Below are 23,709 nucleotides of genomic sequence, written 5' to 3' on the forward strand. Positions count from 1 at the left end.
TGACTGCAGGAGAACCTTCTCTCGCCATGTTTTCTGTCTGGATTGTTGGACATAGCTACATCTATTGGGCTCAAAGGTACGCTGAAAACAGGAATTTACCTAACCTCAATTTACAAGATGTGGAAATTAAGTGGTTTGGCCACAGAGGATTAAAATGTCACCAATTGATACCATTGGTGAAAACCTTTATGCATTTGCCAAAACCTGACCTGTTAATTGTGCACTGTGGAGGTAATGATTTGGGCACTTTGACTGGGGTAGGTCTGGAAATGCTTTTAAAGGACACCTTTGAGCAATTGATGGCACTTTTTCCTCAGACTGCCTTGGTATATTCAAATATATGCCAAAGACAGAAATGGAGGTGGTCGAACCAATTTTGTCCACAAATTGAGAAATCGAGGAAGCATGTAAACAAATCTGTTTCAGCTTACATGAGAGACCATGGAATGGGCTCCCTGTACAACAATAACTTGCGTTACTACATGCAAGATATCTACAGAGGAGATGGAGTTCACTTCTCAGATGAGGGCAACAGAGTTTTCACTCTGAATTTAAGAATGTGCATTGGTACCTACTTATAAGTACCTAAATGTACCATAAACCCAAAAGCTCTTCTCAGAGCTACCCTACATCTGATCACTCACAATTATTATTGTACTCTAACTTTTTTCACTAATTTTCAAGAAAGTACGCTCCCCAGAACGCTTCCCGGTTCGCGAACCGAGCGCACTCCACGCAAAAAAACTAAAAAAACGGTATATATTTTTTTCCCTGCGAGAACCTTTCAAAGCCTCCACATCAAACCTAGGGGGTCAGGGACGATCTACTATGCCCCCTTATGGTCATTTGCCCCTTCGCTTTGGCCTCCTCTTGTCTCTCGATCCTACCGAGAGACAAGATGGCGGCCGCTACGGACTGTTTGGAATGTTTACAGACGCCGAAAAACCAATCAGCTTCGCAAACCTCCGTAACGCGAAAAGTACGCGAAGCGGAGCGCTGTTACAGATATATATCTTTTTTTGAACGTTAATTTCTCAAAATCCACTGGAGCACATATATTGAGATCTAGCAAAGGCACATCGGGCTACCAGTCCCTACAATTTTGCCAAGTTTCGTGCAAATCCATTCAGCCGTTCGATTATTATTATTATTTTTTTTTTTGCCCCGCGGGGCCCTTTTAAAACCTCCACATCAAACCTAGGGGGTCAGCGAGGATCTACTATTCCCCCTTATGGTCATTTGCCCCTTCGCTTTCGCCTCCTCTTGTCTCTCGATCCTACCGAGAGACAAGATGGCGGCCGCTACGGACTGTTTGGAATGTTGACAGACGCCGGAGAACCAATCAGCTTCGCTTCACAAAGCTCCGTTGCGCGAAAAGTCCGCGAACCAGACCGCTGCCTGGTCCGCGCTTACAGATATATATCTTTTTTTAAACGTTAATTTCTCAAAATCCACTGGAGCACATATATTGAGACCTACAAAAGGCACATCGGGCTACCAGTCCCTACAATTTTGCCAAGTTTCGTGCAAATCCATTCAGCCGTTCGGGCTAAAAGTGAGGCCAACCGCCCTATGGAAATTAACATGGGAAAAACGCGTTTTGGGACCCCCCTTTTTTCTCGGCCCCCCCTTGACGAACCCCCCCCAAATTTTCAAAGGCTGCTCAGAAACAAAATGTGCCATTTTCCTGAAAATTTCAGCCAATTCCGTCCACAAACGGCAAAGTTATTAGACATAGAATTTTCAAAAAACCCATAGAGAAAAAATCCTAACTATATATACCTACTGGCGACCGCCAGTAGGTAATATATATATATATATATATATATATATATATATATATATATATATATATATATATATATATATATATATATATATATATATATATATATATATATATATATATATATATATATATATATATATTTTTTTTTTTTTTTGTTCATAGTGTAGATCATTACCAAAAAAACGTACATCTCTCTGTGTGTTGGTACACATTCTGATCTACAGCCTTTTTAAATCTGATTTACATTAAACTGCTTACATTTTTATTTTTTTGGAACAGCTTATTACCAACTTTTTGGTGTGTTTTAATTTATTACTACAGATTCTGCTATCATTCTTCATATCTGCAACCATATCATCTTTTTCATATCAATGATCAAGTGACCATGTATTTAAGTGATTTGTCGGATGAGTGGTAATACGGCCATTTATTATAAGGCATACTACTGTGGGAGTGAGCGTTTTCAGAGGCCCACTGGTGCAGGGGTTCTCCCTTCTTTGTCCTCCATTCCTTAGACTAACAAAATAGAGATTGGCACGAAAGCTGTAATATCAAACAAATATTTTATTATCACTCGTGAGTGGAGACTACATCGATACAGAACCCTCAGGCAATATATGAGGCAGTACAAGGAGTACATAAATCAGGGGTCTTTTATATGCATTAGTTGCATTGTCAGCATGAGACCAAGGGGAGGCACTGGCACATACAAGAATAGTTATTGACTAACATGGCCTACAAATATGTCTTGGTCAGCAAAGTGGGAGGGGAGACATTTCTGTTTGTATCAGTTAAAACAGCCTGTCATTTACAAACTAAGACAGGGGCATTCTGGCAGCTACAGGCCTTTCTGAGCATGTGCAAGGCTCTGGCTCAGTACTGAAGAAGTTCATTCTAGTTGGTGACTCAAGTGAAATACAAGGGCAGGCAACAGTGAAGACGGAAGAAGCACATGGCTAACTAAAATGGATGCCAAAACAAAATAGCTTCAGTTCATGCTAACAGCGATTTCTGCCAATTTCCACAGAAGGCCCTTTTAGCATTACCTGAAGACATCTCTATGATTTAGTAAGAACAAGGAACACATCTTGCACATCAACGTTCATCATATCACTAATGATCGGCTCTTAGAAATGTCATTGTACAGTTTATAGTCTTTATGGTAGGATGCAGGAGCCAAAAACACAGGTGGTAGCAAAAAGGACACATAGCAAGTTCCTGACCAACCAGTGGTTAGATGGTAGTATTCTTTATTCCCACATATAAAGTAAGTATTGTGTGATGACATAAAATTGCTGTTTACCCCAGTAATATTCAACACCAGAGTACAGTCACTTTTCCCCTCAGGAATACTTCCAATACTGTTCACACACAGGTCTGCTCTTGCTCTAGTAACAGCTATAACAGGAGGTCCATTACCATTGACAGTTTGAGTCTTTGGGAAAACATAGCTCATGGAGGAGTTTCCTTGACGATACTCCTCCATTTCCCATACAGTTCCTTTAGCTTGTGGTTCTCCTTCTTCATCGGGGTAGCACGCTTCATTGAGTTTAAAATTCAGTCTTCCTATATCAGCATAAGTAATATTAGCAACTTCAGATGCTCATAGCAGCGCAAACCAGGCCCTACAAGATCCATTGTGTGAAAACAGCAGAGGAATGAAAGGTGTTCCTCCCTTTTTCTGATGAGCTTGCATCATTCCACACACCCAACAGTTGGTAATGTTCGTAGCATTATGGGTGTGGTGCAACATTTGAATGAACGTATTGTTGAAGTAGGACGAATGGGGACAGGAGTCGTGACAGTCAGTAGATTTTGAGCAGGAGTTACTCTCTCTATAATCCATGTTATTGTAGCAATGTTGATAACAATGGAAGTGAGTCCAACAATAAACATGGCCTTTCTGTCACAAACTTTTGCAGCAGTTGATCTCTTCTCTGCAGACAGTTTGCCTTCGATGTTGAAAAACAAAACAGATGGAGTCCTAAGGTCCTGGGCAGCCGTTGGTTTCTTCACTGAGGGTTGAGACAAGTACTACAAGGTTCCCCCCTCTTTGTAGCTCAGCCTTTCACCAACCCAGGACGGTGACTCAACCAGTACTTTTCAGAAATGCAGTCTTTGTTTTCTGGGGTCTCAGCTGATATCGAGATGCACCAGGGATCGTATGGGCCGGAAAGACTTCCTCAGGTTCTGTAGGTGACTCAGCTTGGCCTCTCTTTGTGTCCAGGATGTCACGATGATCTGTCAATGTAGCAGGTTCACAAAGACGGACGCCCCTTCTTGCAGTGGGTGGAGTGAATCTAATTCTTCCGATTGGTCACTCGGACTGCAGTTCTGGTGGCCATGAGCACCTGCTCAGGTCCACGCCATCTGGGTTCAAGGCTGCGCGACCGCTGGAACACCTTGATCATCACATAATCACCAGGCCGTAGATCATGACCATCACCATGCGACATGTCAGGAAGAGCTTCTCAAACCTGTTGATGAATAGAACGCAAGCTGTCTGTCAACTGAGACACGCAGTTGCTTATCAACACATAAGGTACATCATGTATAGGGCGTGACTTAGGAATCCCCCAAATATTCATTGGCCTCCCAAATTCGACCTCATATGATGTGATGCCAGACCGTGTATGTGGCACCGATCTAATGGATAGCAATGCCAAAGGCAGTGCATCAGGCCATTTCAGAGATATGGAAGCCTGTATTTTAGCCAACTTAAGCTTGAGGGTAGAATCGTATCGTTCCACTAGCCCTGCTGATTGTGGGTGAAAAGCAGCATGGAACTTCTGCTTGATTCCCAATCCTTTCGAGACATACTCAACAACTTGCCTAATGAAATGAGGTCCTTTGTCATTCCACAGGACTCGACAAACGCCGAATCTGGGGAAGAACTCCTTTAGCAGCACCTTTGCTATAGTAAGAGCTGTATTATCCTTCGTAGCCTACGCCTCTATCCACTTACTAAAGGTACATACCATTACTAGGACATACTTCAGGTTATTACAGCGTTCAAGCTGGATGTAATCCATTTGCAGGATCTCAAAAGGTGCAGTTGGTGTGGCAAACCCTCCTGTTGGAGTTTGTGTTCCCTTTACAGGATTATACTCAAGACAAGTCAGCCAAGACTGGACTATCTTTATAGCTATGCTGGCAATATCTGGATGATCCCAAACTTGCATAAGTAGCTTTGCTGTTGAGGATGCTCCAACATGTGCCGGCCCATGTGCCATGTGACTGATGGGATGTAAGTAGGCTGTGGGCAATCTCCACTTGGTCATGTCTTTATTCCTCCAGCAGCCCTCATCATCCAATGTTCCCTCCTTAGACCATTGGTCTAATTCCTCAGCAGAGGCAGATCGCTGCATGTCCAGCACCTCTTGCCTGGCATCATGCCAACATTCAGCCTGTGACTTAACCACGTACATAGATGTAGTGCTTCGCTGCATTGAAGTCTCATGGGCTGTGTGATCCGCGAAGGCATGGCCTTGTCCTATTTTATCAGTCACTTTCTTGTGTGCACTGCACTTAAGAATCGCTACTTTCTTGAGGTATGTCAGGGCAGTAAGGAGATTATGTACTAATTCCCCATGCACTATTTGTGTCCCATGTGATGTAAGGAAGCCTATTTCCTTCCAGAGTAGCCCAAAATCATGAGCCACTCCAAAAGCATATCAGCTATTAGTGTAGATATTAACAGACAAATCAGTACTAAGCTCACATGCTCTTGTTAGTGCTATCAACTTAGCTGCCTGAGCTGACTTCTGTGGGATGCGGGCTGACTCAACTACTGTCTGAAGTATTGTATTTGCGTACGCAGCTGATTTTGTGCCTTCGGGTAATTTCAGGCAAGACCCATCAACCCACAATTCCCCATCAACACTAGAATGGGGCGTATCTTGTAGGTCAACACAACCCTTTGTTTTTTCCTTAGTAAGGGATATACAGTCATGGGACTCTTGCGACTGAGACTGAGTAGCTGGGAATGGCAATAGAGTAGCCGGATTAAGGGTCGAACATCTTTTCAAGGTGATATGAGGAGCTAAAAGTGTCAATTCATATCGTGTCAAGCAAGCACTAGTTAAATGCTGCATTTCTGTTTGGTTCAGCAGGGCGTCAACTGCATGGGGTACTAACACAAGCAAACTATGTGACAAGACTATCCCCTCACTCTGGCGTATGGACACAGCTGCCGCTGCTACAGAACAAAAACACCCAGGCAACGCACGAGCGACTGGATCGAGGACAGCCGAGAAATATGCACAAGGATGCTGCTTATCACAGTATGTCTGTTAAAACTGAGAGAGCGCAACCATCCCTCTCATGTACATAAAGTGTAAAAGCCTTCGTGTAATCTGGAGTTCCTAATACTGGTGCAGAACATAGAGCTTGACGCAACTGTTGAAAAGCATTCTGGCATTCAGTAGTCCATGGGAGAGGCATCAGAGTGTCTTTAGTCAAAAGGGCCAACAAGGGTTTAACAATATGAGAAAAACTAGGAATCTACTGCCGACAGAAAGAAGTAAGGCCAATCAGTGCATGAACATCCATCTGAGGACGGGGCACAGGCGTGTCTAAAATAGCTTGAATGCGGTCTGGTGTGAGTGCACGTACCTCCTTAGACAGGAGGTGACCTAAATAGGTAACCTGCTGTCTACAATATTGCATTTTTTTCTGGGAAACCTTGTGATGGTGGGATGCAAGAAAAGAGAGCAATAACAGTGTACCTTCTTCACACTGTTCAGGGGTATCAGCCGCCAACAAGATGTAATCAACATATTGTATGAGAGCCACCCCTTTCGACACGGGGAAAGAATCAAGCTGTCTTTTCAATGCCTGGCTATAAATGCTAGGAGACTCTGTATACCCCTGTGGAGCTCTACAAAATCTGAATGATCAATTATTCAAAGTGAAGCCGAACAAATAACGTCAGTCAGGTTGAATAGTTATCGAGAAGAAAGCATCTTCAAGTCGATCACACTGAATGTAGTTGCAGACGGAGGAACCGTAGTAAGAAGTGTCGTGATGTCAGAGACTACCAGGTATTGGTGCAGTATGATCTTCTTAACCTCTCGTAAGTCAATGATAAACCTATATATTTTAGTGTCCGTGTCTTTTTTTCAAGATGGGAAGGATCGTACTATTACAAATATTGTAAGGGACTTCTTGCACAACTCCTACTCTAATCAGATATTTAACAATACATATTAGTGCCACTTCACCTTCTCGAGATATTTTATATTGAGGCAGTCGAGGCAATGAAGCTCCCTCCATCACTTGAATATGGACTGGTGAGATAACCATTTGTCCCACATCAGTCTCTGATGTAGCCCTCAAAGTACTAGGTAATGATGCCAAAGCAATATCTTCTCTAAGGAGACAAGACCTCTCAACCATGGAATTGTTATCATTTAAAATAACACACACCTTCTGGGTAACAACGTATCGTAGCACGAAAATGTTTGAGCATATCGAGACCCACAATATTGTCCGGCGTATTAGGGGAAAGCAAAAAAGGACAGGCTGCAGTGAATTTATCAACATGAAATGCAAGCGGCTGTGACAGTGGGCTAAGAGAAGGTGTCCCATCGAATCCTATCGATGTTATTGTTAAGCTAGACAGGGGAGCCCTAGGAACCAATTGTTTAGACAGGGCGCTACGAACAGCTCCTGTAGTAACCAAAACCAGATTAGTAGAACCCAAAGCATTTGCAGTAACACAGCGACCCTTCTGATCTACTGGGACTTCAACTAGTTCCTTACCCCATCCTAGGCATTCCTTCAAATCATTGGTCGAATAATCGGACGTTATATATTGATTTCGCCTGTCAAAAGTATTACAGAAATTTTGAGTATGCTCAACTGCCTCAAACCTGGTACGATTATCCATACCTCCCCTATTTCCTATGGTTCCTGGGCGGCTTCTCATATGTCCTCTACCTTGCTGATACTGCTGTTCTTGCAAAAATGGGCACTCAAAATGCCAATGTCCAATCTCCTTACAATAAGCTCACTGAGCGGAAGACAAAGTTGCTCGAGGTAGAGGGGGTGCTCCAGGACGATACATTGCAAGTCCGCCTCTACCACAACCTCTATAAGATGGACCATAAACCTGAGCTAACATAACTTTCATCTTTAAATCTTTAGCCTTTTTATCCTCCTTGCCTTTCGCTTCCAATTCCTGACGTTCATAATACTGAGCCATAGTCAAAAGAGAGACTGGAGAAGACGTAGTCCATGAACTCTCACTAGCCTTTAGGCGACTAGCTATTTCTGGCAACATGTGCGCAACAAACAGATGCTTGCCCGTGTCATCTGTCAATGACTGCCCACTAAAGTCATGGAATGTCTCCTCAAAACGTGTAATGAAATCAGAAACTGATTTGTCCACTTTCTGCTTACAAGACGCTAACATAGTCCAATCTATCCTTTTAGGGAGGTATAAGAATTTTCAACTTGGTTATTATAGCCTTTGGGGAAGGTCTAATATCTCTTGTTGCGGTTTCTGTGCAAATTCTCTTGCTGCATCTTTTCTCTCTATTTCCACCTAAGTATCTCCAAAAGCTGTATGATAGCCTACTTTCCGAATTAATCTCCACATATCTGGAGGTAAAATAAGCCCAAAAAACATGTAAATATCAGGCAAAGTCATAGTGCAAGAACTAATAGCTCCTTCAACTTCTTTGTAAAAAGCAGCCAGATTTTTCCGCTGGTCAAGCAAAGCAGCTTTAAGAGCCATCACATCCGCTCTACTCCAAGGAGTATAAACCCAATTATAAACAAAATAGCCCTTCGCATCAGTTGAATCTTTATTATCACTGATTCCTGCACCACTAGTAGGAACATATAAAGGGGCACCTTGACGCATTGGTTTACCATGAACTATATAATTACTATCATCCTTATCTGTCCTTGGATCTGCAGCATGTGGCACGGGGGTCTGATCTGTTTGTTTAGCTGGAACTGTACGAGCTGTCTTTTTCTCCTCTCGCAAACGGAATGCATCAGTTCGTAGTTTAACCACTCGTCTAATTAAATCTGCCACCTGGGAAGGGAGAAAAACCCCATCATTCAATTGTTTATGATCAGATTTTATATCCGCATGCTCTAGATTATCGGAATGTTTCCTAAAACAAAGTTTTACTTCCCCAGTAAACGACTCCGCAAAACATATAACTGCTCTGATGCTGGCCAGTGCTGAACCATTGCTATATGGTCTGGAGAAGATGTGGTACCGTAAGCTGCTTTACGAGCAGCGGATCTAAGAGTGGCTGCACGGTCAGCGGGCAACAAAGAGCGAGTCTGCCGTTTACCTTCTGCCTCTACCCCTTTCTGATTTAAGAGAGATGTATCATCATCTAATTTGTCATCGGGTGCAGAAGGAAAAGTATATGGAGGTGGAGATCGATCTAACAAAATTTAATCATCCTGAGGTTTATTAAGGACAGGATAAAGGGGGAGCCAGACAGGGTATTGGCCAATTACCTCTAGATGACGCTCCCTATCCTCTTTTCTCTTTTATTTCCTTCATCTCTTTATTTTTCATTTCCAGCGCTTTCATATAAATATTCTTGCGCTGTTATTTATCTGCCATAGCTTGCTCTTTTCTCACTCTCTCATGCGCTTCTTTCTCCCACATTCGTACACTATCAAACATATCTTGTCTACTTTTATGCTTGAACGCACATTGCTCCACATATTGAATCTTTCTAAGGTCAAATGACCCATTTATTGGCCATTGTAAATCAGGATCCTTTTTTGTGTATTTATTCCACAGTGCACTATACCTTATGGAAGAAATAAGTTTTTTAACGTACATGTACCTATTCGGTCTACCCTCAGGGGGAGCCGGCTGGCTGCGTTCTAAATCCATTTTGGTACCTCCAAAAAAGCAACACATCCTACGAAGCGTGCTAGAAAAAGGCATGTCGCAAATATTATAATAAATATTTTATAACAAAATAGTACTTATCACAAATACAGTACCGTTCATAAATTCAAAAGTTAGAGAAAAATCTCCTCATTGCCTGCCTATGTATGTTGCAACACACATATTACCTAAACCAAATCAGAATCTTGGCCAAGCAAATCCAAAATCAAGAGTGCCGCTTTAGCGACCTTACTGAGCAAAAATGTCCAGCCTCCAACTGCCAAGCTCTGAATCAACCTAATGGTCACTGTAAGACGAATGCCAAAGGGATCTCAGTCGGGACCGGTTGCCACCTGGAGGGTCAAATAGGGAAAATCGGAAAAGTACTTCGGTCTCCAAAGACAAGGGTCTCCCCGTGCAGCGTACGTCCCCAGCGAGATTTCAAACCTCCGTCAAGACCACTCCGCCAGACAGCTGTGTCTCCGATGAGCCCCACGTGACGGGCGCCAATTTGTGGGAGTGAGCCTTTTCAGAGGCCCGCCGGTGCAGGGGTTCTCCCTTCTTTGTCTCCAAGTCCTTGGATTAACAAAATAGAGATTGGCACGGAAGCTGTAATATCAAACCAATATTTTATCAGTCATGAGTGAGGACTACATTGATATAGAACCCTCAGGCAATGTATGAGGCAGTACAAGGAGTACAGAAACCAGGGGTCTTTTATGTGGAGTGGTGTGGCTCACTGGTTAGAGGCGGCAGACCCGGAAGAAGAGAACGGCCCGGGACCAGGGTTCAATTCCCGACGCGGCAGGGTCGTGGACCAGGCTCAGCGGACTCGATAATTCTCGCCTTGGTGCCTACTCTAACCAGGGATCACACTCGGCAACTCTGGGCATTAAGCTTGCCTCATCTCTACAACGGCCCCCCACAGACGCCGGGTATGCCTGGTTTCACCTTGGAGATACCCAGAAGTGACCATCTCACAGGGAAAGCCAGGACAGGTTCCCCAGCGGTCTTCAGCGCCAGGACGCTTACGGGCAGCAGTGCGCTTTACAAGTCCCACACATTTACATTTACATTTACATATGCTTTTGTTGCATTGTGAGCATGAGACCAAGGGGAGGTACTGGCACATACAAGAATAGCTATTGACCAACATGGGCATACAAATATGTTTTGGTCAGCAAAGTGGGAGGGGAGACATTTCTGTTTGCATCAGTTAAAACAGCCTGTCATTTACAAACTAAGACAGGTGCATTCTGGCTGCTACAGGTCTTTCTGAGCATGCGCAAGGCTCTGGCTCAGTACTGAAGACATTAATAATAGTTGATGACTCTTGCGAAATACAAGGACAGGCAACAGTCAAGACGAAAGAAGCACATGGCTAACTAAAATGGATGCCAAAACAAAATTGCTACAGCTCATGCTAACAGCGATTTCTGCCAATTTCCACAGACCTGAGAAGTTTCAATGCTTTCTCTTTTATGTTGACGTTCACTTTTTGCAGCCATCGACTCTAAAATAGACCACATTGTCCATGGTCTTTCTTGCAGTTTCACTTTTAGCAGGGGTAATTGGGAGTGTTACAATCCTATCTTGCCTTTTCAAATTGATTTAGCAAATTGTAACCACACAATTCAAGAGTGTTGTAAATCTTGCTCTGATTTTATCCTCGTTTTAACATAACTTCTCCCAAAAGTTATTTTTTCTGTAATACCTCGAGAAACGCTTCCTGCTGCATAAGGGTCACCTACTATGTGATTGCTGCAACATATCCTTCCATTTTAGTGGTGCCCTGCTAAATCTGTCTGCACTTCCTTCGGCCTGTGTAATATAACTTCATTTTTAAGTATTGCCTACATGGCTTATGCACTGTGCTGCGAGCACTGTGCTGCGAGATGTATTGTTTACCATTCAATGGGGTAACAGACCTCCAACAGCATCCCATTAGTTGTTTCATTGACATTGTCATTTTCAATCTTTCGAATGCTTGGCTCCCGTAGGCGCACCTTACTTTAACTCCTCTCTGAAGAATGAACCTAGCACATGTATTCTTCCTCATCTTTGTTCGTCTACAGCTTTTTTCAATGCACTATTTAGGTATAAGCATTTTGATATTGTTCATGGACGTGCAATGTGCTTTCCTGTTTTTAACACAATCATACAGTTTTGTATTAATGTTGCTTTCACCCTATCTACTAACTCTAGTGACGGTTTAGTTACTTACACCCACCCCTGTATTACTCTATGCCACTCTACACCACTGTATGCCGCTCCACTATATACCACTTTACTCTATGCCACCTTACTCTACTCCTCGCTACCCCACTCTACTCTACATCACTCTATGCCCCTCTTATCTACGCCACTCCACTCTATTCCTCTCAATTCTATGCCACATCACTCTACTCTGTGCCACTCCTCTCTGCGCTACTGTACTCTACACTGCTTTGTGCCCATCCACACAATGCCACTCTACGGCACACTACGTTAGTCCACTCCAGTCTACTGTACTCTCTGTCACTCTAAGTCACTCCACTCTAAGCCACTCCCTTCCGCTTCTCTCCACTTTCCTCTCCTCTCTGCCACTCTGCTCTAAGCCACTCACATTTAGCCATGCTGACCAGTAGCTATGCTGCTATACAACATGACTAAAAGACATTGGTAAAGGCAATAGCTATCATTTAGACGAGACCTAATGGCTTTCCCAATGCTTGATAAATGCTAAGATGGGAATTGGGCATGTAGCTGCATTACAAATGCACGTATGAGTCCAGTTATTGAATGTTTTTTATTGTGGCGTGTGATTTTAAGGGGACACTTACAGGATGGCTACTATTTTAAGTGCTTGGTTTTTCTACCTGTGTTGCATTTTAGTCTGTCTTATATGTCAACGAAGGCCCTTAGATGCTCTGTCCTGAGCTGCGATATCAGGCAAGAGTCCGGAGCCCAGACTCATGCGAACCACCGACTGAAGACTCTGTTGTGACATCTTTGCGCTTTAATATGTGGTAGTGCACGCACATCTGTGATAGGTTAGGGTTAAATACATGGCATATGTTCTTGGCCACGGGTACTCATAGTATGGCCCGCGGCCCGGCAAGCCTGCGGCCCGGCAAGCCTTCCCCGGCAACCCGCAGACCTTTCAGACGTCAACCAGTGTGACTCGGAGACTCTGCTGCTCTGTTGGGGCCAGCCATAGTCCGAGTGGATCTGCGGCGCTAAAATGTGAAATACAACACAGCCTCATTAACACGCGAATAGTCTTTTAAAGACCTGTGAAGTGCTGGGGTGCGGCTCTGTGTGTGTGTGTGCCCGGAAGCTGTCTCAGCCCGGGCACACACAGGCAGGGTGAGATGACGGAGAGGGAGGGAGAGAAAGGGAGGGAGACAGAGGGAGAGGAAGGGAGGGAGAGAGAGGGGGGGAGGGAGGGAAATGGAGACAGAGGGAGGGAGGGAAAAGGAGACCGAGGGAGGGAGGCGGAGGGAGGGAAAGGGAGGCAGAGTGAGGGAGGTGAAAGGGAGAGTGAGGGAGGGAAAGGGAGGGAGAGATAGAGGAAGGGAAAGGCAGACAGAATAAGGGAGGGAAAGGGAGACGGAGGGAGAGTGAGGGAGGGAAAGGGAGGCAGAGTGAGGGAGGGAAAGGGAGACATAGGGAGAGGGAGGGAGGGAAAGGGAGGGAGAGAAAGGGAGACATAGGGAGAGGGAGGGAGACGGGGAGGGAGACCGGGAGAGGGAGGAAAGGTAGGAAAGGGAGGGGGACTGGGGGAGAGGGATGGAGGTAATGTAAGACAGAGGGAGAGAGAGTGAGGGAAAGGGAGACTGAGGGAGGGAAAGGGAGACAGAGGGAGAGTGAGGGAGGGAAAGACAGTGAGGGGGAGGGAAAGGGAGACAGAGGGTGGGAAAAGAGAGGGAGTGAGGTAGGAAGAGGGAGGGAGGGAAAGGGAGACAGGGAGAGTGAGGGAGGGAAAGGGAGGGAGAGGGAGGGACGGAAAGTGAGGTAGACGGAGGGAGGGGAGGGAGACAGAGGGGGAGGGAGGGAGAGGGAGGGAAAGGGAAACAAAGGGAGAGTGAGGGACGGAAAGGGAGACAAATGGAGAGTGAGGGAGGGAGAGGGTGGGAGAGTGAGGGAGGGAAAGGGAGACGGGGAGAGTGAGGGAGGGAAAGAGAGGGAGGGAGGGAAAGTGAGGGAGACGAAGGGAGGGTGGGAGGGGGAGGAAGCCGGAGAGGGAGGGAAAGGGAGACAAAGGGAGAGTCAGGGAGGGAAAGGGAGACAGAGGTAGAGTGAGGGAGGGAAAGGGAGACAAATGGAGAGTGAGGGAGGAGAGGGTGGGAGAGTGAGTGAGGGAGGGAAAGAGAGACAGAGGGAGAGTGAGGGAGGGAAAGGGAGGGAGAGGGAGACAGAGGAAGAGTGAGTGAGGGAGGGAAAGGGAGACAGAGTGAGTGAGGGAGGGAAAGGGACACCGAGTGAGGGAGACATAGGGAGGGAGAGAGAAAGGGAGCGAGAGAGAGATGTGTGTATGCCGGGTCTGGTGGCTCAGTGGACGAAGGCATCCACTGCAGGGACCAGTGATCAACCCCATGGTCTGGTTTTTTTTTTGTTACTCTAGCCCCGCCCCCTCCCCCACTGACCCCGCCTCACTGGTGCGGCCCTCGGACACAAACCACACTGTAAATTTGGCCCCGAGAGAAAGTTTGTGAGTACCCATGTTCTAGGCTGATGGGACAAGATAGTGCCTCAGTTTTTGTGCCATTTTTCATTTTAACTGTTCATTTATTCTTTCTAAACGCAAACCATCTTTGCTAGTGCTGCATAGACTTGAAAAATGTGCTTGTATGCAGGGCTGTACAATCACCTGCTGCACAGTCATACCGGAAACCCAGACCAGGTCTGGCCTTGATGTAAAATGCATGCCATTTGCTTGCATTCTCACATTAAAGTCAGACAGCTTGGTTTGCATATGTTTGTTCTGTTGGTTGTCCTGCTGGGAGCATCATTGAGCTCGTGTGGTGTGTAAGCCCTGCATACCTTATCCCAGAGAAAATAAAGATGTTATTGCTGAAAATGTTCTGATATAGTTTGATATGAACTTGCTTTCCTCTCTCCTCATCTCCACCATCCTTGTTGATTCCTCTTTTCTAATGGGCAAGGGCTCATATTTTTTGCCTTGGCAGAACAGAGACTATTTCTGTTCATTCAGTGTAATGTAATGTGGTCGTTTTTTAATGTCGCTAGGGTTCACTTTGGCATGAATGGCTCCATGCGGATCAATCAAACCGAAATGAAGGGACACCGTGGAGCGCCAGCAGTTTTGGAAATTCAGCTCGACAAAGACCTGATTTGTTTCTTTGAATCAACTGTGGATATCAGGTGAGAAACTGTTATATTACCAATTCAGAAAGAAATAACAGTAGTGTTTTTTAAATTCGGCATAAAACTATCCCAAAGAACAATCTATCTCGATCTCAGGGAAAACGAGGCAGAAGCAGCCTACAGCGTGTGCAGTTAAGCTAACAGGTGAGAAACAGTAGGCCCTATAAGGGACTCACGACAAAGAGAATTGCACAGGAGAAGTTTGCAGAAATTGAGACATGAGTGGAGCTCAAGAGTGCTATATTGAGAAATGCTGCAATTTATGTGGGATTAGAGAAGATCTATATAGGTAATGCCAATGGAGATCAACACCCACTGCACATCCAAAAATATTGAAACAAAAGCACGTGGGGAATGACATAGTCAGGGAATCAGAAGCCACTAGCACAGCAAATGATAATCAACCTTCACAGAGTCATTGCACAAGCTCAGACACACAAACACCAAGGTCAAATGAAACACACACCAACACACAGGAAGAGGTCATCGCAGACAAACCAAGCTTAGCCCCATCAAAAGAGATACATTTCTCTCAACTCTTTGTGTCACAACCTGTCGACCAGAAAACCGAAGACACCAAGACAACATGATCCTGTTTACGCACAACAGAAAGGGAACCACAGAACAAAAGAGACTAAACACGGAACAGCAATGGAGCTGAAGGAAAACGAGACCTATTGCATTGCAAATGCTTTTTTTTCTTTGAAATGAAAAAGATTTTAGAATATGTAATTAAAAGGTTGGTTCTTAGTTAGGGGGTTATAATGTTTACTTTGTAAAAGACGACTGCACCACATTCACGGATGGATCGTTTATAAATTAGGTGACACCATATATGCCTGACTTTTGAAATTGGGCGGCTGATTGGTCACAGGCAAATTCACCACTTGGATCGTTAGTAATGCATTAACCATTAATCAAGTTTTCATTGCTTGTTGCAAGAGAAAGAAACTACTAGATCCAAGTGCAAAAAAAAAATGCCATTATTAATGCTTGTTCAAGGCTTATATTCAAATTGAGCCCAAGTCTGTTAACATGGAATAGATACAGTGGTGTTTCTTTGTGGCATTCATCTACGGCTTATCATATCCCTGATCCCAGTACTGGCATACTGCATGGTCAAAAGTGTGAATGCCTAATCCAAGCAATGTTTTATGCCTTTATTTATTAGATCAGATCTGTACAGAGGATAGTTAGGAGAGTACATTTAGAAAGATGTGCAACATAGGCCCAGGAGGGTGCGTACTTACCACAGTTTCAAAAATACCGACCCTACTCAGCTTTATTGATTGAAAGTTTATGTTACATGGTTATCCTGTTAATCTAGTAAAGATATGGCTATTCTGAATATACGTTGGACATCGCAGATGCAGGACTGTAAATTAAGGGTATATGACACCACAGGGCTAATGTACTGAAATGTGTGAGGAGGTAGAAAAAACTCGAAGGTGTTATTTAGAACAAGCTCCAGTACTTTATGCAGCATGTGTAGAAAGGGATGTGTATAACATAGGGTGTTAAAGTGTAGGTGATGTAGGGTTGAATCTAAAGCATTATTTGACCACGTTCATCTGCTGGACAAAATTACAGTTCAATTTTAAAGATATTATAGAAGACTTTGGATATTACAAGATGGGGTCGTAAGTCCTGTTTTCATATGGCTTTTATCAAAAAATCAGTTGGCCCTGGCAGCTGCTACGAGGCCGTGGGTGAAGCTGAAGTCTGATCACCCTCTTCAGTGGTAGGTTAGAACTTACTACTCAGTAATTCACCTGTGCAGGCCTGCGCACTGAGCACGATTGGCGGTGTAGTTCTTAACAGACTTTAAATAAGAAAAGAAACGTGACTATGTCCATTAGGAAAAAGAAACTCTGCCTCCAATGGAACCACTGCGAACTGAGATTCTATCCTATAGCCCCTGTAAACTCTCGTCTCTCCCGTGGGTATATTAGAATGAGAGTCCTAAACAAATATTACTAACAGTTGCATATGTAAACCAGAACTTACATACAGTCCAGCATGCATTTCTCCAAAGAAGGGAAAGGGCACCGAGCTGGCAAGCAAACCGGAGCTGCCATCATCCTGCTCGTGGGTCACCGCTTAGCACGGAGATTAGCGGCATGCAGGAAGTGAGCTCCCCTATGCCAGCTGACGTTCTAGTGGGTGATAGGGAAGGTGACACACAAGGTTTGGTTTAAAAGAGTTTAACAAACATGGGGCGTGCGGCTGGAACATGTCTGTCCCAAAGAAAAGCCCACATAACATGTAATTTTGCAGCGTGAATCTTTCTGGATTCACTATGCTGTGCATATTCCGCAATCTGGTGGTTGGGTCCGGAATCGTAGTCTTTTTTTCTCTTTTTTTTTTTTTGTCGTAGCCCAGGTGGGCGTCGACATCCCACCATTTGGTGTCCCTTCGGTGACGTCGGCGTGCTTCCGGCAGAAGCTACCACCCTTGGGCGCCATCTTCAGATTCTTTTTTCCGCCGTTGGGTCTGGATCGTCGCATGAAGCTCCAGAAGTTTTGGAGGAGGAAAGAAGAAAATACAGCAAAAATTCACAGGTGAAGACCTAAGAACATCGACAGAAGAGGACCTTTAGAGAGGAGACGACGAAGAAAGGAGAGAACTTCGAAATCTTCGACCTCCTTGAAGGAATGCGCACAGAGGGAGCCCCCTGAGCGCAGGGATGTACAAGACGCCGTTTAAATTCTGCAAGAACTGCCACCACAAGTTCGCACAGAAGGACCAGCACCCAGTCTGCAACCTCTGCCTGCCAATCGACCACGAAAGCAGAGACTGCAACGCCTGCTCCGTCTTCAAGCCGAAGACACTCCGAATTCGAGAAGGACAGAGGACAGCTCACCACACGATGCAGGGCAAGGGCCAAGCCCCGACGCTCTATGAACTTGGCCTCTCCACCGACGATGAGGACAACATCGCCGAAGGACCAGATGACTTCACGGTCGCTGAGACCGATAAGAGTACGCCTGATAAGGTAGGAGAGTCTACGACCCCGAAACTCCCACAGGGCCTCGAAAACCTGAGGCAGACTCTCGAAAGTTAGAGTACAGAGCCTCGAAAGGAGCACCGGCGCCGAGCAAATCGACGACCGAAGCTGCATCCTCCGAAAAAGAGCCCAGCAGATCCTCTGAGAAGGACTCCCGGAGGCAGAAGACCAGCGAAAAGCAAAGGTCATCGAAGCAAGCCCCCGAAAAAGGGACTTCGACTTCGACGTCGAAAGAAAAAGAGCCAAAGAAAGCTTCGACGACGACGCCGAAAAGGGCGGCCGAAACGCTCGACGACGAACAGGCCGCAGAAATGCAGAGAAAAAAGAGAAGGCTCGAGGCCGAAATGGAGAACATCCTTCAGAGAAAGAAGGACTTCGACGAAAAAATGAAAAGTTACAAGATTCCCCCGAAGCCGGCACCGACCGTCGCTGAGGTACAGGAGATCGAAGAGTTCGACATCGAAGAGCCGCCGAAAACTCCGGAACCTTCGGAGCACGAAGAGGAGGAGGACCTCTACTACACAGAGGGGTATTACGGGGAACAGCAGTCAAGCTACGGTTCAGGTTCCTCGACGGCCCAAGACCAGGAATGGCAGGACATCGAGGCCGAAAACCCAGAGGAGGCGGTAGAAACATACCCCTCGAGGCCTTCGCCACCGGATGACATTGGGGAATACAATGAGGTGGTAAGAAAGGCGGCAACAGCTTATGGAATTAAGCTGGAAGAGGAGAAGCCAAAAGCAGACTTCCTGCTCGAGACACTGCTCCCCATACAGACAAGGAGCCAGTTCCTGCCCATGCTCAAGAGTATCACGGCCCAGGGAAAGGAGGCCTTCAAGGACCCGGCTACATGCAGATCTGTAACGCCGAGGACCGATAAGAAGTACAAATTCTCCTCCTAAGACCCAGCTTACATCAAGGGTTCCGTTACAGCGGATTCTATCATCGCTGCAACGGCCAGGAAAAGGGCAAACGTCCCAACAACGTCCGGACCCCCACCTGACAAAGAAAGCAGGAGGATGGACCTAACGGGCAGGAAGATTGAGAGGAATGCTGCAACGCACTGGCGGATGGCGAATTCCAACGCCCTCCTGAATAGGCATCAATACCAGCACTGGGAGGAGATGGGACAGTTGCTCAAGCACCTCCCGGAACAATACCGTGACAGAGGAGCACACCTGGTAGAGGAAGGGAAGAGCATCGCCAACTCATGCCTGAAGACAGCCTTGGACGGGGCAGAAACATCCAGCAGGCTGATGGCTATAGGCATCACTGAAAGAAGGCAAGCATGGCTCAGGATCTCAGGATTCAAGGCTGAAGTCCAGAACAACATCCTGAACACACCCTTCAGCGGTGAAACATTGTTCGGAGCCCCAGTTGATGATAAGCTCACCCAACTGAAGAAGGACAACGAGACGGCAAGGTCCATGGGAGCCCTGCAATTCAGAGGGATGAGAAGGGGCACTCCGTCGCGGAGGCCGAACGGCAGAGGTGGAAGCCAGCGAGGAGATTCTCACCAGAGTTTCCACCAGGTGCACCAGAGTGACAGCCAAGGCCACCAGGGGCAGCAGAGGCAAAACTGGAACTACCAAGGCAGGGGCCAGTCCTTTCGATCGAGAGGAAATGGACGGGGCCAGAGAAGAAGAGGCGGTGAACAGCCCCCCTCTAAGTGACTTCACACGAGAGAAGGTGCTCTACCACCCACACCCTCCGGGGAGGAGCACGGGAAAACAAAGAGGAGAGGGCTACACGGACAAGACACAAAGGAACATGCAACTCCGGTAGGAGGAAGATTGAGATTTTTTCTCCAGGAGTGGAGAAAAATAACAGACAAGTGGATACTCAATATTATGCAGTTCGGGTACTGCATAGAGTTGGAAAAAAGGCCACCAAACAGAAAACCAAAGAAAAGACCGCACTCAGGAAGAGAGCTGCAACTTCTGCAAGAGGAAGCCCAAGAACTCCTCCTCAAAGCGGCCATAGAAAGGGTCCCCTTCAAAGAACGGAACATGGGAGTGTACTCAAACTACTTCCTAGTGCCAAAGGTGGACGAAAGCCTAAGACCCATCCTGGACCTGCGGTTCCTGAACAAATACGTCAAAACTCAAAAATTCAAAATGACGTCCCTACAAGAGGTCATTCCTCAGATAAAAGCAGGGGACTTCTTGTCCACCATAGACCTCAAAGATGCATACCTGCACATCCCCATGAACAAGCAGCACAAGCACATGCTAAGGTTCACAGTAAACAAGGATCACTACCAATTCACGACCCTAGCTTTCGGCCTAAAGTCCGCACCAAGGGTGTTCACCAAATGCCTTGCGGCAGTGGCCGCACACCTAAGGAGAAAGGGAATACACGTGTATCCCTACCTCGACGACTGGCTGGTGAAGGCAAACTGCTACAGGACATGCAAAGAGCATGCAGAGCAGGTGACAGGAACGCTAGCAAACCTGGGTTTCTCCATACACTGGGGCAAAAGCTCGATGGAACCAGAGCAAGTGAAGATCTTCCTGGGAGCCCAGATCGACACCATACAATGCAGAGTCTTAACGAGTGAAAAGAGAACGCTCAGCCTACTGAGGGAGAAACGTCACTACCAGAAGGGGCGATCTCTGACAGTGAGGACTGTGAGCAAGATCTTGGGGATGATGGCATCATGCATCCACCTGGTCCCCAATGTACGTTGGGAGGATCTAGTGGTTGTAACGCACAGGGTGCAGGAAGAGATAAGGTGGTGGACCAAGGAGAGAATAACCGAAGGGAAACCTCTAACACCACCGGACCCAACAGTGACCATCACCACAGACTCATCCCAGAAGGGGTGGGGCGCACACATGAACAGGCTCAGAGTGAGGGGTCTGTGGAGCCCTACAGATGCAGTCAGGCACATCAACTACCTGGAACTGAAAACTGTGTTGCTAGCCCTCAAGGCCTTTCAGAAACACCTACACAACCGGAAGGTGCTAATACAAACAGACAACACCACAACGATGTTTTACATAAACAAACAGGGGGAACTCAATTGTTCCCGCTGTCAAACTTGGCACAAGAGATCTGGAAATGGGCCATACCACTAAAAATAGACCTGCTAGCCATACACCTGCCAGGGAAGGACAATGTGGAAGCGGATTGGCTCAGCAGGCAGACTTCAGCATCCCACGAGTGGGAACTCAACAGTCAGGAAACAGAGAGTCTATTCAGGAAGTGGGGCACCCCAACAATAGACCTATTTGCAACACACCGGAATGCAAAATGCCAATACTTTGCATCCAGGCAACCAGAGGCACGGTCCCAGGGGAATGCCCTATGGATAAGCTGGTCAAAAACATTTGCCTACGCTTTTCCCCCGATACCACTGATCCCCAGGGTGCTCAACAAATGCATGAAGAGCAACATGACGCTCATCCTTGTGGCACCACAATGGGCCAGACAGACGTGGTATTCTCAGATAATGGAGATGGCGCAGGGGCCTCCCCACAAGTTCTCAAAAAGAAGAGACCTACTCTCCATGGAAAACTGAGGAATCCTACACCCAGAGCCAGAGAGCCTCTCAGCCTGGCTCCTGAGGACTTAGAATTTGCACACCTGATACTACCAGAGAGCACCCTGCGGGTGCTGCGAGAGGCAAGAAGGCCCAGCACACGCAAGTGCTATGGGGAAAAGTGGAAAAGATTCACTCAATGCTGTTGCAAGAAACAACTCCAAAGGAGACTGACCAAGGAGTCCACGGTGCTAAGGTACCTCACACACCTAATCAAGGCAAAGCTAAGCTCATCCTCACTGAGAGTGCACCTAGCAGCGATTGTGGCATACACAAGAGGAGAAACAGGGAGAAGCTTATTCACATCTCAAGTCGTGAAAAGATTCCTGGAAGGGGCTAAAAGAATAGCGCCGCCAAAGAGAATGCCGCCACCGGCCTGGAACCTAAATGTGGTACTGACGGAGCTCATGAAAGCACCTTTTGAACCCATCCACAAAACATCACTGCAGATGTTGACAATGAAGACGGCTTTCCTGGTGGCAATCACCTCACTACAAAGGGTGAGCGAACTGCAGGCACTCACACTGCTGGAACCCTACATCCAGATACACAGTGACAGGGTCGTGATGAGAACTGACCCACACTTCATGCCAAAGGTGGTGTCAAGGTTCCACGTGAATCAGAGTATTCAGATCCCTAGCTTCTTCCAAAACCCCACTACAAGCGCTGAGAGGTCGCTCCACACCCTAGACGCAAGAAGGGCTGTGATGCACTACATTGAAAGAACAAAGGACCACAGGAAGACGAAACAGTTCTTCGTGTCCTTCGCTAACAGTTACATGGGCAAACCAGTTACTAAAAACACCGTAGCCCGATGGATCGCACAACAGACAATTCAGCTCTGCCACAAGCAAACTGGCCAGGAGCTAACAGGAGGGGCACAAGCCCACTCCACCAGGAAGAAAGGAGCAACAATTGCCTTCCTGGCCAACACACCGATTCAGGATGTATGCCTGGCGGCAACATGGGCTTCAGTGCACACTTTCACGAAGCACTACTGCGTGGATGTACAGATGAACAAGGAAGCACAAGTAGGACAAAAAGTGCTTCAACATATTTTTAGCAACCAACGCTCATCTTCCACCCAACCGCCACAAACGAAAACCGCTACAAAATCTATGCACAGCGTAGTGAATCCAGAAAGATTCACGCTGCAAAACGAATAGTTTCTTACCTGTCGGTGTAGTTTTGCAGCTTGAAGATCTTTCTGGATTCACTAGCGAACCCACCCGCCTCCGCCAGAAAGATGAGGCTGGAGAAGAAGGTGGAAACACTTAGAAAAGAAAGCAAGTTCAAGCTTACAAGATACGTGAAAAGAATTACGTTGAAAAAAGGATTAACAAACATAGCCATGGATTCACTACAAACACAGAAAAGAAAAAAGAGACAGAAAAAAGAATCCGAAGATGGCGCCCAAGGGTGGTAGCTTCCGCCGGAAGCACGCCGACGTCACCGAAGGGACACCAAATGGTGGGACGTCGACGCCCACCTGGGCTACGACAAAAAAAAAAGAGAGAAAAAAGACTACGATTCCGGACCCCACCACCAGATTGCGGAATATGCACAGCATAGTGAATCCAGAAAGATCTTCAAGCTGCAAAACTACACCGACAGGTAAGAAACTATTCGTTAGTTATACAATGAAAAAATATCGAGTATTATTCACGTACCACGAATCCAGAACACTGGCTCCTACCAAAGACACTGAATGAGGGAGTCGGGAAGGGGGGCCTGAAGCGTGTGCTCTCAGTCTCTAGCACGACACCATGCCCCCACCATTCGACAAGTTATTTCCACCCATCTGAGAGTCTGTCCACTGGGCTCTCCTGGGCGTTTAAAATGTTCTTAAAATCACATTCACTATGTCGTTAATGAGTTACGCTTTGACGCTGTGAGAGCACATTCTGTTAAATTAAAGCGGAAAAAGACGTGGGCGTGGGCTCGGCTTTAAAGTAGCGGTGTGGAGTTAGAAACATTAGAAAGTTTATTAAACATTGTGAAAAGAAAGTAGTTACCCTACTGTGGAATTGGGTCCGAGGGCTTCTTACGGCAATCCAGCTTCCTCTGAGACACAGTGGTGCGCATGTCACACACAGCGCAAAAACAAGACGTGCGCGTGCACTGGCGAA

At 46.2% G+C, this 23,709-nt stretch overlaps 1 protein-coding gene across 1 annotated transcript in view; it reads left to right on the plus strand.

Moving 5' to 3' along the window:
- NEIL3 (nei like DNA glycosylase 3) overlaps positions 1-23,709 on the plus strand; it is a 243,898-nt gene that overhangs the window by 90,758 nt on the left and 129,431 nt on the right. Inside the window, exon 4 of the mRNA XM_078677091.1 lies at positions 14,892-15,026. Coding sequence (XP_078533217.1) covers positions 14,892-15,026 — 135 coding nt within the window. The remainder of the gene's footprint in view (positions 1-14,891; positions 15,027-23,709) is intronic.

Source organism: Lissotriton helveticus, chromosome 2_1 (assembly GCF_964261635.1).
Source record: "Lissotriton helveticus chromosome 2_1, aLisHel1.1, whole genome shotgun sequence".
Lineage (NCBI taxonomy): Eukaryota > Metazoa > Chordata > Amphibia > Caudata > Salamandridae > Lissotriton > Lissotriton helveticus.